General features: G+C 43.2%; 1 protein-coding gene across 1 annotated transcript in view; it reads right to left on the reverse strand.

The window, feature by feature from the left end:
- pkdcca (protein kinase domain containing, cytoplasmic a) overlaps positions 1-9,469 on the reverse strand; it is a 36,973-nt gene extending 27,504 nt beyond the window's left edge. Inside the window, exon 1 of the mRNA XM_035754071.1 lies at positions 8,431-9,469. Within this exon, the coding sequence (XP_035609964.1) occupies positions 8,431-9,231 (801 nt within the window). The 5' untranslated portion in view covers positions 9,232-9,469. The remainder of the gene's footprint in view (positions 1-8,430) is intronic.
- Between the last annotated feature and the right edge of the window lie 3,739 nt (positions 9,470-13,208).

Below are 13,208 nucleotides of genomic sequence, written 5' to 3' on the forward strand. Positions count from 1 at the left end.
CACAGTGCCACTGACACGGCCTGCAACCAAAACATGTGGACTATCCTTCACTGCAGCCGAGGTGAGTAAAACATTTAAACGTGTTAACCCTCGCAAGGCTGCAGGCCCAGACGGCATCCCCAGCCGCGCCCTCAGAGCATGCGCAGACCAGCTGGCTGGTGTGTTTACGGACATATTCAAACAATCCCTATCCCAGTCTGCTGTTCCCACATGCTTCAAGAGGGCCACCATTGTTCCTGTTCCCAAGAAAGCTAAGGTAACTGAGCTAAACGACTACCGCCCCGTAGCACTCACTTCCGTCATCATGAAGTTCTTTGAGAGACTAGTCAAGGACCATATCACCTCCACCCTCCCTGACACCCTAGACCCACTCCAATTTGCTTACCGCCCAAATAGGTCCACAGACGATGCAATCTCAACCACACTGCACACTGCCCTAACCCATCTGGACAAGAGGAATACATATGTGAGAATGCTGTTCATCGACTACAGCTCGGCATTTAACACCATAGTACCCTCCAAGCTCGTCATCAAGCTCGAGACCCTGGGTCTCGACCCTGCCCTGTGCAACTGGGTACTGGACTTCCTGACGGGCCGCCCCCAGGTGGTGAGGGTAGGCAACAACATCTCCACCCCGCTGATCCTCAACACTGGCGCCCCACAGGGGTGCGTTCTGAGCCCTCTCCTGTACTCCCTGTTCACCCACGACTGCGTGGCCACGCACGCCTCCAACTCAATCATCAAGTTTGCGGACGACACAACAGTGGTAGACTTGATTACCAACAACGACGAGACGGCCTACAGGGAGGAGGTGAGAGCCCTCGGAGTGTGGTGTCAGAAAAATAACCTCACACTCAACGTCAACAAAACTAAGGAGATGATTGTGGACTTCAGGAAACAGCAGAGGGAACACCCCCCTATCCACATCGATGGAACAGTAGTGGAGAGGGTAGTAAGTTTTAAGTTCCTCGGCATACACATCACAGACAAACTGAAATGGTCCAACGACACGGACAGCATCGTGAAGAAGGCGCAGCAGCGCCTCTTCAACCTCAGGAGGCTGAAGAAATTCGGCTTGTCACCAAAAGCACTCACAAACTTCTACAGATGCACTATCGAGAGCATCCTGGCGGGCTGTATCACCGCCTGGTACGGCAACTGCTCCGCCCACAACCGTAAGGCTCTCCAGAGGGTAGTGAGGTCTGCACAACGCATCACCGGGGGCAAACTACCTGCCCTCCAGGACACCTACACCACACAATGTTACAGGAAGGCCATAAAGATCATCAAGGACAACAACCACCCGAGCCGCTGCCTGTTCACCCCGCTATCATCCAGAAGGCGAGGTCAGTACAGGTGCATCAAAGCTGGGACCGAGAGACTGAAAAACAGCTTCTATCTCAAGGCCATCAGACTGTTAAACAGCCACCACTAACATTGAGTGTTTGCTGCCAACACACTGACTCAACTCCAGACACTTTAATAATGGGAATTAATGGGAAATTATGTCAAATATATCACTAGCCACTTTAAACAATGCTACCTAATATAATGTTTACATACCCTACATTATTCATCTCATATGTATACGTATATACTGTACTCTATATCATCTACTGCATCCTTATGTAATACATGTATCACTAGCCACTTTAACTATGCCACTTTGTTTACATACTCATCTCATATGTATATACTGTACTCGATACCATCTACTGTATCTTGCCTATGCCTCTCTCTACCATCACTCATTCATATATCTTTATGTACATATTCTTTATCCCCCTACACTTGTGTGTATAAGACAGTAGTTTTGGAATTGTTAGTTAGATTACTTGTTGGTTATTACTGCATTGTCGGAACTAGAAGCACAAGCATTTCGCTACACTCGCATTAACATCTGCTAACCATGTGTATGTGACATACAATTTAATTTGATTTGATTTGATTTATGGGGCCGTAATCATTTAGGCAGGTTACCTTCGCTTCCATGGGCACAGGTACTATGGGGGTCTGCTTGAAGCATGTCGGTATTACAGACTCGGTCAGGGAGAGGTTGAAAATGTCAGTCAAGACACTTGCCAGTTGTTCTGAGTACACATCCTGGTAATCCGTCTGGCCTCGCGGCCTTGTGAATGTTGACCTGTTTAAAGGTCTTGCTTACATTGGCTATGGAGAGTAGAATCACACAGTCGTCCAGAACAGCTGGTGCTCTAATGCATGCTTCAGTGTTGCTTGCCTCGAAGCGAGCACAAAAGGCATTTAGCCCATCTGGTAGGTTCGTGTCACTGGGCAGCTCGTGGCTGGGTTTCGTGGCTGGGTTTTCCTTTGTAGTCTGTAATAATTTGCAAGCCCTGCCATATCCAACGAGCGTCAGAGTCAGTATAGTAGGATTCAATCTTAGTCCTGTATTGGCGCTTTGCCTGTTTGATGGTTCGTCTGAGGGCATAGAGGGATTTCTTATAAGCGTCCAGATTAGTGTCCCGCTCCTTGAAAGCGGCAGCTCTAGCCTTTAGCTCGGTGCAGATGTTGCCTGTAATCCATGGCTTCTGGTTGGGATATGTACGTACGGTCACTGTGGGGATGACGTCGTCAACGCACTTATTGATGAAGCCGGTGACTGAGGGGATATACTCCTCGTTGTACGCATCTCTGTGTGTGAAGTAAAGGTAAAACTGATTTAAGTTTGCCTGCATAAAAGTCCCCGGCCACTAGGAGCGCCGCTTCTGGATGAGCATTTTCTTGTTTGTTTATGGCCTCATACAGCTTGTTGAGTGCGGTCTCAAATTACATGACCCTCCCCTGGACTAAATCAAAAAAATACTAAATCCTCCCCCTGACTGAAATTGAAAAATCATGACCCTCCCCCCATTTTCCTCCGGGTAACAATTGTGTATATTTCGACCACTCCCTTTGTGCTCTTTTGATGACTGTAAAATGGGCAGAAATATGTTTTTGGTGCCTTTATCTAAGTTAAATATAGAGAAGGCAGCATATTGAAATATGAACAAGTTTGATGAATGAGAACTGTCAACAACTTGTTTTCTCCAGCCGTTCAGTAAAATAAGCAACATTTCCAACGGTGTCAGGGAAGGAGAGAGAGGGAGATGACAGAGAGGGCTGCACGCATGAGGCGTTTTGCAGAAAGAATTGACTCCAATACTCTGGAGTTGTCTTCCTCTTCTCATGTCCTCTTTAAACACATCTAATGGTTTCTCTAGGCACAAATCAATACCTGAACTTCAGATTACCAGTTAACAGGAGCTGAAGATGTTCTCATGGGGAAATGAAGGGAAGAAGTTACAGAGCTTTAACTAATGCAAATGATGTGGGAGACTCGCTGGCCCTATCAAAAAGTGTTCCACACAAATTGATCGTCATCTGATCAAATCATTTTTTATGTGTCTGTTTTAAGACTGCGAAGCTATCCATAGAAATTCTGTGAGCACTTCTAAACGTATCTTATCGTTCCTTTACTTCAACTATTACTTTTGAAGGGATGACATGTATGTATTGCATATTCATTGAAAGTTTCAGAACAGGAAGAGAAGCAGAAATGGCTTGTGTTTATGTGGTGAGGGTGTAGGGGTCTTGGGGGAACCCTGCTCTCCCTGCAGAGTGTGGGGGCTGCAGGGCTGTTGAGCCCCAACAGACCCAGACCCACAGCAGGGGTTGATCGGAAACAGGGCTGAGGGCTGAGAGAGGTATTGCAGGCAGAGGAGGCATTGGACCACATTTGTGTGGCGTCCCCCCCCCCACCCAGCTTCCTTCCCGTGGAAGTCGGAGGTTAAAGTGTTAACCCTGGCTTAATTGCAACTCTGTCTCCAGCTCACGCCCCCTCTGCACTCCCCCCACCCCCCTCATCCTCAAACTGACCCCAGGGCCTCTGTGGCCCGGGACACCCAGCTTTCACATTAACACAACCTGGTTACTGATTCCCCAACTAATGGAGGAGATCTACAGAGCAGGCCCTGGGGGAGAGAGGGAGAGGTTGACAGAATGACACGCTCGTGTAAATATAATCCAACTACATGGCCAGAAACAGGCCCAGACCCCTGCAGCAGCCCAAAGGTCCCACCACTCTCAGATCATCTGTATCCACCATACCCACATGCAAGTGTACGTACGCTGACACACACACAATTTCTCTGAAGGATAACCCTTACCCTTCCACCTCCCTCTCCTCCTCCTTCCCTCCCTCACCCTACACACACTCAGGCAGGCAGGCCGACAGCCCCTCTCGTTATCTTACTCTCTGATCAGCTCAAATTCATCTTGTTCACACTCGCTCTAACATGGACGAGGGGAGAGAAAGGCGGTCCACGCCTGCCACGCGTGCTGGTGTGAAAAGACGTGTCCACAATCCACATCCAACTACACCGCCCAGTCAGTCACCTACCCCTTCTCTCCTCTCCCAAGGAGCGTCCCCCATCTACCCTGGACAAGCAGGCTATTGACACCACAAGTGTGCTGAATTAGGAGAACAGAGATGAACTGCTTTGGTTTCTACCTCTGATCCCATCTGTGGTAGTTTAAGGGGTGTGAGTCCAATAAGATCCCACCATCTCTAGTGAGAGAAAGCATGGGCCTCTGTCTCTCCTCTCATAGTGAGGGACTGGCCAGAGGCAGACACTAACCAGACAGTGTGTTGGAGACTGTTTTGCTCAGACGGAGCCAGACTTCATCACTCTAACAGGATGCGTTAGATCGGCTGAGCGGGACATGAATTGCTCTTTGTGACATTAAAACACGCTAAATAACGGTTAAAAATATTGTTATACAGACAGATTTCAAGTTGCGATTCTAGTAAGTCAAGTTAATGTGGACCTAGGTCGGCTAAAAATAAACATTCCTTTTTTCGAAGTGAGATGCCGCTGTAATTCAGTTTTAAATGTAATATATTGTTCATTTTTACAGGTAGTGGAGCATGTCAATAGAATTTACCAGAAGTCATTCAGGCATTATTTCCTGGTGCACAAAAAAAGGGCCTGGATTAGCCTTAAGGCCATTGTGCTGTTTTAAATACCTTGCATATTCCTCATGTTCATAGAGGGATGAACAATTAATAATCGTTTCCCTATGATTTGAAAGAGATATCTCAAACCCTTTTCAGTTTATGTTAACATGTTCTAAAGCTATTCCAGTAATCCTTCAATATATCTTCCATGCCAGAAAATGAATTTTGTTATTTTTTTTATGTTTATCCTGAAATAAATAATATTGCTATTATTTGCTTATGACAACGATGGGAGAGTGGGATAAAGCCAAATGTTCACTTTCCAGTCACGCAGTGCTAGCGTGTACATGTCTGTGTAGAACTACGTTTTGATATATAGGCCTGTGCACGCTGTGTGTGTGTGTGTGTGTGTGTGTGTGTGTGTGTGTGTGTGTGTGTGTGTGTGTGTGTGTGTGTGTGTGTGTGTGTGTGTGTGTGTGTGTGTGTGTGTGTGTGTGTGTGTGTGTGTGTGTGTGTGCGTGCATTGCAGCATGATGGACAGAAAAGTCTGAGTGGACAGAGGGCATATGTGTCACCTTTGACCCTGACCGAGTCCACTCTCACACAAACCAAGACTCCAGTATCACAGTCAATATCAATGTAAATATATACCTAGAAAGTACACTATCACAACATGGCCTTGTACGACAGCGGTGAGAGATGGGCCGCTGCTATTGGCTCTGCTCCCCCTTGACTCCACAATGGAACGTATATAAAGAAAACAACTTCCTATCAATGAACAAACCAAGTAAAAGTAGAAGACACAGGGATGTGTAATAACGTAGAAGAAAAACAGCCCATGTAAAAGTTTTTAATGCTGTTGTCAAAAAATGATCTCTGGTTATAGTGGTCATCAAGTTTTGATGAGAGTTTTGATAGAGTTCATGTTTTGAAATATCCCAAATATTTAATGCAAATCAAATTATACATTCAGTTATTGCAACAAGTGTTTGTTTTTTTGGTTTGTTTTTTAAATGTAACTAGGCAAGGCAGTTAAGAACAAATTCTTATTTATAATGATGGCCTACACCGGCCAAACCCAGATGATGCTGGGCCAATTGTGCACCACCCTACGGGACTCCCAATCACAGCCAGTTGTGATACAGCCTGGATTCAAACCAGGGTGTCTGTAGTGATGCCCCTAGCACTGAGATGCAGTGCCTTAAACCCGTGTGCCACTCGGGAGCCCAAGTTCAAATATGTATTATTCCTTACTATACAGTCTATACATTTTATGTACATTATCATCTTGGTTCTATATTTTCATTTGGTATTTTAATTAAATATTAATGTAGGTTTAACATTGTTTGACAATTATACGTCCTTTGCAATACTACACATAAGAGAGTGATATTTCTTTATTGTATGCAATTTAAATCTTGATAAGAATGTAAGCTACATGTAAAGCTTCAAAAGGGTAAATAACTTGATTATTGCAAAAAATTTCTCTTATATCCTCAGTTATCATACATTATTATCTTCAAATTGTTCTCCATTCACCAATGCACAAAAAAAAATGTAAAGGCTGATAGATTTTATTCAAAGTAAGTGTGACACGTTTCGTTTTCTCAATGTTTAAACAGATACCTTCCCATTCGAATGTGCAAACCAAATACTGATGTGTAGAAATTCGGATCAAAAGGTCACAGACGTATAATAAATATTGTTCAGAAAATGATTTTTAGGGAGTATAATTGATTACATTTGCACCACGCTGTACATAGATGTTTCTATTGTGTTATTGACTGTACGTTTGAATATCCCATGTGTAACTCTTGTGTTGTTGTATTTGTCGCACTGCTTTGCTTCATCTTAGCCAGGTCGCAGTTGTAAATGAGAACATGTTCTCAACTGGCCTACATGGTTAAATAAAGGTGAAATAAAAGAATAAAAAAATAAAAACGTAGTGTATTTTAATAAATGTTCTGTATAGACTATTTTGGCGGCTGTCTTGGTTCCTTTGTACCGTCCTAAAAACAGTATAGGCCTATCTTGAAAACATACCACTTTTTACTTGGTTAAAGTGCAACACTATTTCTTACCTTGAATTACCCCATATTTATGAAGTTATAATAACTATCCTAAACTTTATTTCAGAACATAAAGGCACGTCTTTCACTTGTTTGGTGGCTACTTATCTATCCATTCAGTAAAAGTTGCATTGAAGGCAGGAAGCTCCCTCAACAACATCGTTTGGATATTTTAATTGGGCCTCATGCGGTGCATATTACAAGCACTAATTTAGGCTCATACTGTGGCCTAGAAATGACACTGTAACCAGTACTTCATGGCCCTATATTTTTTTTATCTAGTATTAGCAAAACATGTGAAATAGTAGAAGAACAATTTTCAAATATATATAGGTTATTGTAAAATTGGACATTCGTGAGTATAAAATGTTTCAAATGACATGTTCTAGAGATACTTGTACAGACATAACTATTTGTAGACCTGTATTGTAGGCTTAGATTAATTATAAATGATTCGTGTGGATATTGATCAGGTCATTTGGCCGATTTATCTCGGTTTGAATTGTAAAATCGTCCTTTACGCATTTATTTAGAATATGTGGTAAAACGTTGCCTGGCGCTTCTTGAAAATACACGAACAAAAAGGGCCTAGGTGTAGAAAGACAAGCTTTTATATAATTACAGAAGTTAAAATGTCTTCTTTCTTGTTTACAGAACTTGTCTAAATGCAAATAAATACGAGGTAGAATGCGACAAAAGCCTCGGGCATCTCACCGGCTGGTGCGCCATGCAGAGCCAGCAATCTGCTGATCGGATTTAATCCACAGGGTAACAATGGAGCGATGGCCCTCATTCAACTGTTTAGCCTATAAACGCACAACACATCATCCAAATAGCACTATTAAATAATAGGCCAATCATGCACTTATTTCATGCTGACTATTTTGTTTTCGCTGCACGCAACAGGAATTGATTTCTCAAGGAATCTCGTGGAAATGGAATACACACCAGTGCTCCAAGTGTTCAACCCATGTGTCACTTTTGAAACGCTGAGAGTAGAGTTTCACACCTATGGTTATTCAGTCATTAGGGAAAGAATGATTCATGGTTTGGCTGTTGGTATAAGACAAAATGGCTATTAACCGTAACTTCGATATGTATAACAAGCGCAAATTGGGTTAAATTTGAAGTCAAACTGAAATGATTTATAAGGCCACTGCTACTGTTAGTTATAATGACGTTATAATTAAATTAATGGATGTCAGATAAATATCCTGTCGTTCTTGGTCTGTAGGCAACATAAAACATATAGGTTGCATCTTAAATGTGTATGGAATAGGCCAATAGCTAAATAAGTAATAGTGCTAATCATTTACAGAAATAGGCTAAAACACAGATTTCGAACATTAAAAAAATGTAAAATCATTCATCATCAATTTGTTAGCTAGCCTAGATATATATTACCTTCAGAATGTTGGGGTGCTGTAGCTTTTCCATTAGCGTCATTTCTTTCACTATTTTGAAGGACGCCAGTCTGTAGCAGTCTCCAGGTGAACCATATTTCTTTACGCAATTTTCCATATCGTGTCCCCCGAAATCCACCGATTTCAGAGCCACGGACAAGCTGTTGTTGAGAGCCGCCTTGTAGACAGCCTTTGTGTAGCCTGAGCCAAGGTACTGAATATTGGTCACGTTGTCTATGCTGCTGCAGTCAAGCATCGGTGTACTGTTAATGCTCCTCGAATTCATAGTTAAATCTTCCCGTGATTTTGTTTGCATGTATGTGGAAGATGAAAGCCGATTTTGAAAATGCGTCTGTTGGTTATCGGTTCGCTCAATGACTTTGATATGGTCCCAATTGTCCCCTGGCTCTGAATCCATGAGCCTCCTTCTCTCCAGCGGGCGGACGGGGTCCCCGGTCCCAGACCCATGTCCTTGCCGCCGACGGTACCGCACAACCTCATCGAATCTCTCTCGTATCTGCAGTAATAAGTCCTGGTGATGCCTGCTGCCCGCGGCGTTTTTACTATTGGACTCTGCCACAGCTTTAGTGTCTGACTCGCGGATGTGAAGCTGTGAATCGCCTGTAACCCGCTGCTGTTTTTTGTGGTAGTACCGATGTACTCTATTGTCGTGGTTCTGATGGTGCTCGAACCCTGGTATGTACAGCAAATTCATTAGCGTACCGAGGAAGAAAGAGAGGCAGAAGCCTGCTGCAACCACAATCTTTCTTCGCTTCATTGTGATCAGTTGTATTAATAGCATAAAATGTATTTGTCCGTATTCGGCTCCAGCCCCCGCCTAAGTGTCTACCACCTCTGCAGCGGTGCCCGGCGTTCAAGGTTCGTGCGCGACAGAACTTAATGGTATTCCGATGCCGAATGCGCTATGATCACGTCTTCATCTTGAATTATATGATTTATGCAGCCACACAGGTTTAAGATCCTCCCCATATAAGGTTGACCATGGTGACACTTGCCTTCACACACTGCAAAACCCACCACTTCTGTAGCCTATGAGCGCATCAGGCAGGGGTCCTCTAGCCTACTAGAAGCCCCCTGAGCGACTAAACAGCCGTGACGCCACTGTGATTGACAGCATACGTAGGTCATGCATCTGTGAGCACTGTAGTTTTCAGGAAGTCCATTTCCCATTAAGGTACGTTGAACATATAAAATCTTAAAACCACACTACCCATGGTGCAATGTAAAAAAATCCAGACAATTCCAGCAAACCAGCAGCTGTGGAACAGTGTTTGAGGTTTCTTAGAACTGCCGTTTCGAGTAGACCTAATGGCACGCGCAAAATCTGCCCACTGACGTTAGTGAGGAAAGCGCATGAGTTGATGGACATTAATTATAATATCTACTATCTAATGTGTTGTATTATTTCAAATTTTGAATGGCCAGGCTTATATGTGTTTTAAATATAGCCTTATTTGAATGTTTGCAAAGCCTTTCTAATAGGCCTATACGCCTTAATATGCCAATTGGTTATGTCATCCGGATGATTAATTGTTACCATTGCGCATAGTAACATTATGTAGCCTAGCCTATATCCAGTAGATTTTCTGCTGATGGTCTATACACAACATGGAAAGTAGGCTAAATTGAAATGTTTCCAACGAATAATGAACATTGCGCTATGAGACAACTGTGCATACGCATAAGAACGCTTCATGCTTTCAGCAAGTAGGGTATTCCATTTAGCTAACGCTTTTGGATTGCTTTAAATCTTCCACCTCTGTTTTAAATTGGTTGAGAAGTCCAGACTCCTTGCAGGCTGAAGCTCTGCTGGCCCCTCTGTTACTTGGAAAGAAAAATGTGTATAATTATGTCTCTGGGGTCGGAGAAGTAAAACTCTAAATTAAAAGCAGACATTACGAGAAAGGGTGTATAAATAATCAAATAATAGGCTCCAGTACGGCTTTGTTAAACTCGGCCGAGATAAGCATTCCTTGACTGGAATCTCATGTTTGCCGGCACCCCGTCCCCCCAAATAAATCCCGTCGTGTTTATCTGCTGTAAATATACTATAGCAGTGCCAGCGACGTTTAAAAAATGAGCCACCACGACCCCTTTTAAGTGGGCCAAAACAGAGTTCACCATGGGGTCTCGCTCTCTATTGTGGTAGGCTAAATGATGATGAACTTTAAAATAATGTTATTAATGCTCTCATTGTTTATCGGATTACTTTAATAATGACACATTAGTTATTTCTGGTGCAGCTGAGGCAAGACCAAGCGGCCTCTATACCTTCATTAGGCCAACAAACCAGAAGGATGACGCGGGGAGCCCGGCCTGAGCCCTGCTTGAGATCCGGATAGTGTAGACCTGAATGCTAGTGACATGGCTATCCATCAAACCGACATTACCATGTAGTTAGCAACTAATTAACAAATACAATCAACCTGGAAACTGAACAAACAAAGCGGAGACAGCCGGGCGCAGCAGCACGGCGGCCTGGGGTCGAGGGGCCAGACGCAGGGAGAATTTGTACGAGAGGCGCGCGTCCACTCCTTTTAATAGCTTTGGTTACATTTTTTAAAAGGTCAAAGTAGTATAAATATAATTATATTATATTAGTCCTATATTATATTGTTCTATTGGAACCATTTTATTGTCCCTTTTTTGACAGGAAGGATCATTTGGGATGGAACTGCTTTGGAGCTGAAGCATTTCAGTAGCCTAACTATAGCCTACCTCTCGCGCTGAAATGGCCGCTATATCCCACACCAACTGTTATCATATCTGTCACTTTGAGACTGTTTAATGTCCACACATTTGACAAGTGGCAAGAGGGATGTGGAGAAGCTTAGCTCCATCTCCTGGACAACAGTCTTTGATGGTGATGATTATAAATTGTGACAATAATAATAATTTATAATTATTATCCGATAATTAACCGTTTGTGTGTTTGGCGGTTATTTTTCTTTCAGTTTTAAGCACGATGACTGGATTCAATCATTGTTATCTCTGTATATTAATGGACATTAGAGTTGATTGTCCGTCATTATATAGTCCAATAAACATCCGAATGATTGACTACACTTATCTTGCCCTATTTAGCAAGTAATCTATACATTGTGGTGTAAATTCCTTAATATAAATATTTGAGGTACTTTTGCAATCCAACTGTCAATAAGTTTTGACAGGATAGCCTAACTCAAAACGTAGAATTAATTATTTGGCTGCATTTAACAGTAACAGAAGTGATGTGTAAGAATTTACCTCGTCAGTGAGGCAACTGTTGCTTTCATTTCCGATTTCTTACTGTGAGTGGAGTGGTCATTTGCATGGCCTAGTTTGGGGCGGACAGCTCTGCGGGAGGGGAGGCTCAATGCGCCTCGGGGGAGCTAACACGCATTAATCCCACTTAAATAACTTCATTTTCTCTAGGATTATTAGGGACAATAGGCAAACAGTGTATTCTAACCACTGTGCTGGGGCCTTTCCATTTGACCAGCCGTTTACATGGAGAATCCGGGAGTGGCAGTTGGCTGGCTCGCGGGTAACGGATTAGCCCGCTGCAGCGCAGGAATGTTACATTTGCTGTGCCTTTGTGATTGGCTCAACCTACGGCGGTATATGACTGAACAAATCATTTCACACTTCTATTTTCTGAGGGGAATAATTATATGCCTTTGTTACTGTAAACCACACATGAATTAAAATGGGGGCGTAGGTTGGCCATTCATTGGCAATGTGCGCTTTAGTAGGCCAAATACAGTATGTCACCCGAAGTAATGACGTGTCAATTAATCAAGTTTGAGCTGAAAGTATTTATCGCAATTTGCAACCTGCAGAAGTGAATGCCATGGAGAAAAGGTCTCCAAAAAATATATAGAAGTTGTAAACTTGTGCATACATTTTATTGCAAGGACCCAAAGTCTCAAAAGAAATTGGCCATATATCTTGAATAAGACATTTTTAGTCAGAGCCATTTCCGAATCAGAGCTTAAATTTACATTGGAGTCAGTCAACTTGAGATGTATTTAATGAACTAAAGACATTTCTGAACTGTATCTTGATGTTGTCCAGTATCTATTAAATGTGCTGTGCATCCTGGTTTTGATTTTGTAAATGCACTGTTCATGTATTTAATCTCCCACTTAGGTGCCAAGCTTTTTTATGTTCCGTTTAAGTTGAAATGGACTCTTTTTCCATCTGAACCCTTAGTCAGGAGGTTTCTATGGTTTCTTATTCATCCTCTTTTGCTGGCTGCTACAGAAAATTGGAGTAGACCGATATCAGTGTCTGAGACAAATGGGTGATAAGGAGAGCGTTCTCTACTCCATAAGGGTTATGTTTCTAGAGAGGAACTTCTGGTTCTGTTTAGTTGAGAAAGCAGGGAGTTGGTGAGAGAGGAGGAGAGAGAGAAAGACTGGGGGGGGGTCTCAATTGCATTCTCCTCACGTCCTCTCCTCTCTCCTCTTTCCTTATCTTCTTCTCAAACCCCATTGGATGAGAAGGTCAGATGGTAGGGACGAGGAGAGAGGAGTGGAGGAGAATGCAATTGAGATCTTCCCTTGGAGGGAGGCCTGTGCCGCCAGCAAACACTCAGTCTCACTCTGTGAGTTTATGAGCCTCAGACTAGTGTGGATATGACCTTGAAACAAGCCCGTGCGTTGGTTGGAGCCATTAGGAAACTTGTCAGTGCGGCCCAGGCTCGGGCCACCGTATGCCAGCGTGTGTGTGTGCGTGTGTGTATCTATAACCTGCCTTACCTAACAGCCCTGGCTA

This window comes from Oncorhynchus keta, chromosome 36 (assembly GCF_023373465.1).
Source record: "Oncorhynchus keta strain PuntledgeMale-10-30-2019 chromosome 36, Oket_V2, whole genome shotgun sequence".
Classification (NCBI taxonomy): domain Eukaryota; kingdom Metazoa; phylum Chordata; class Actinopteri; order Salmoniformes; family Salmonidae; genus Oncorhynchus; species Oncorhynchus keta.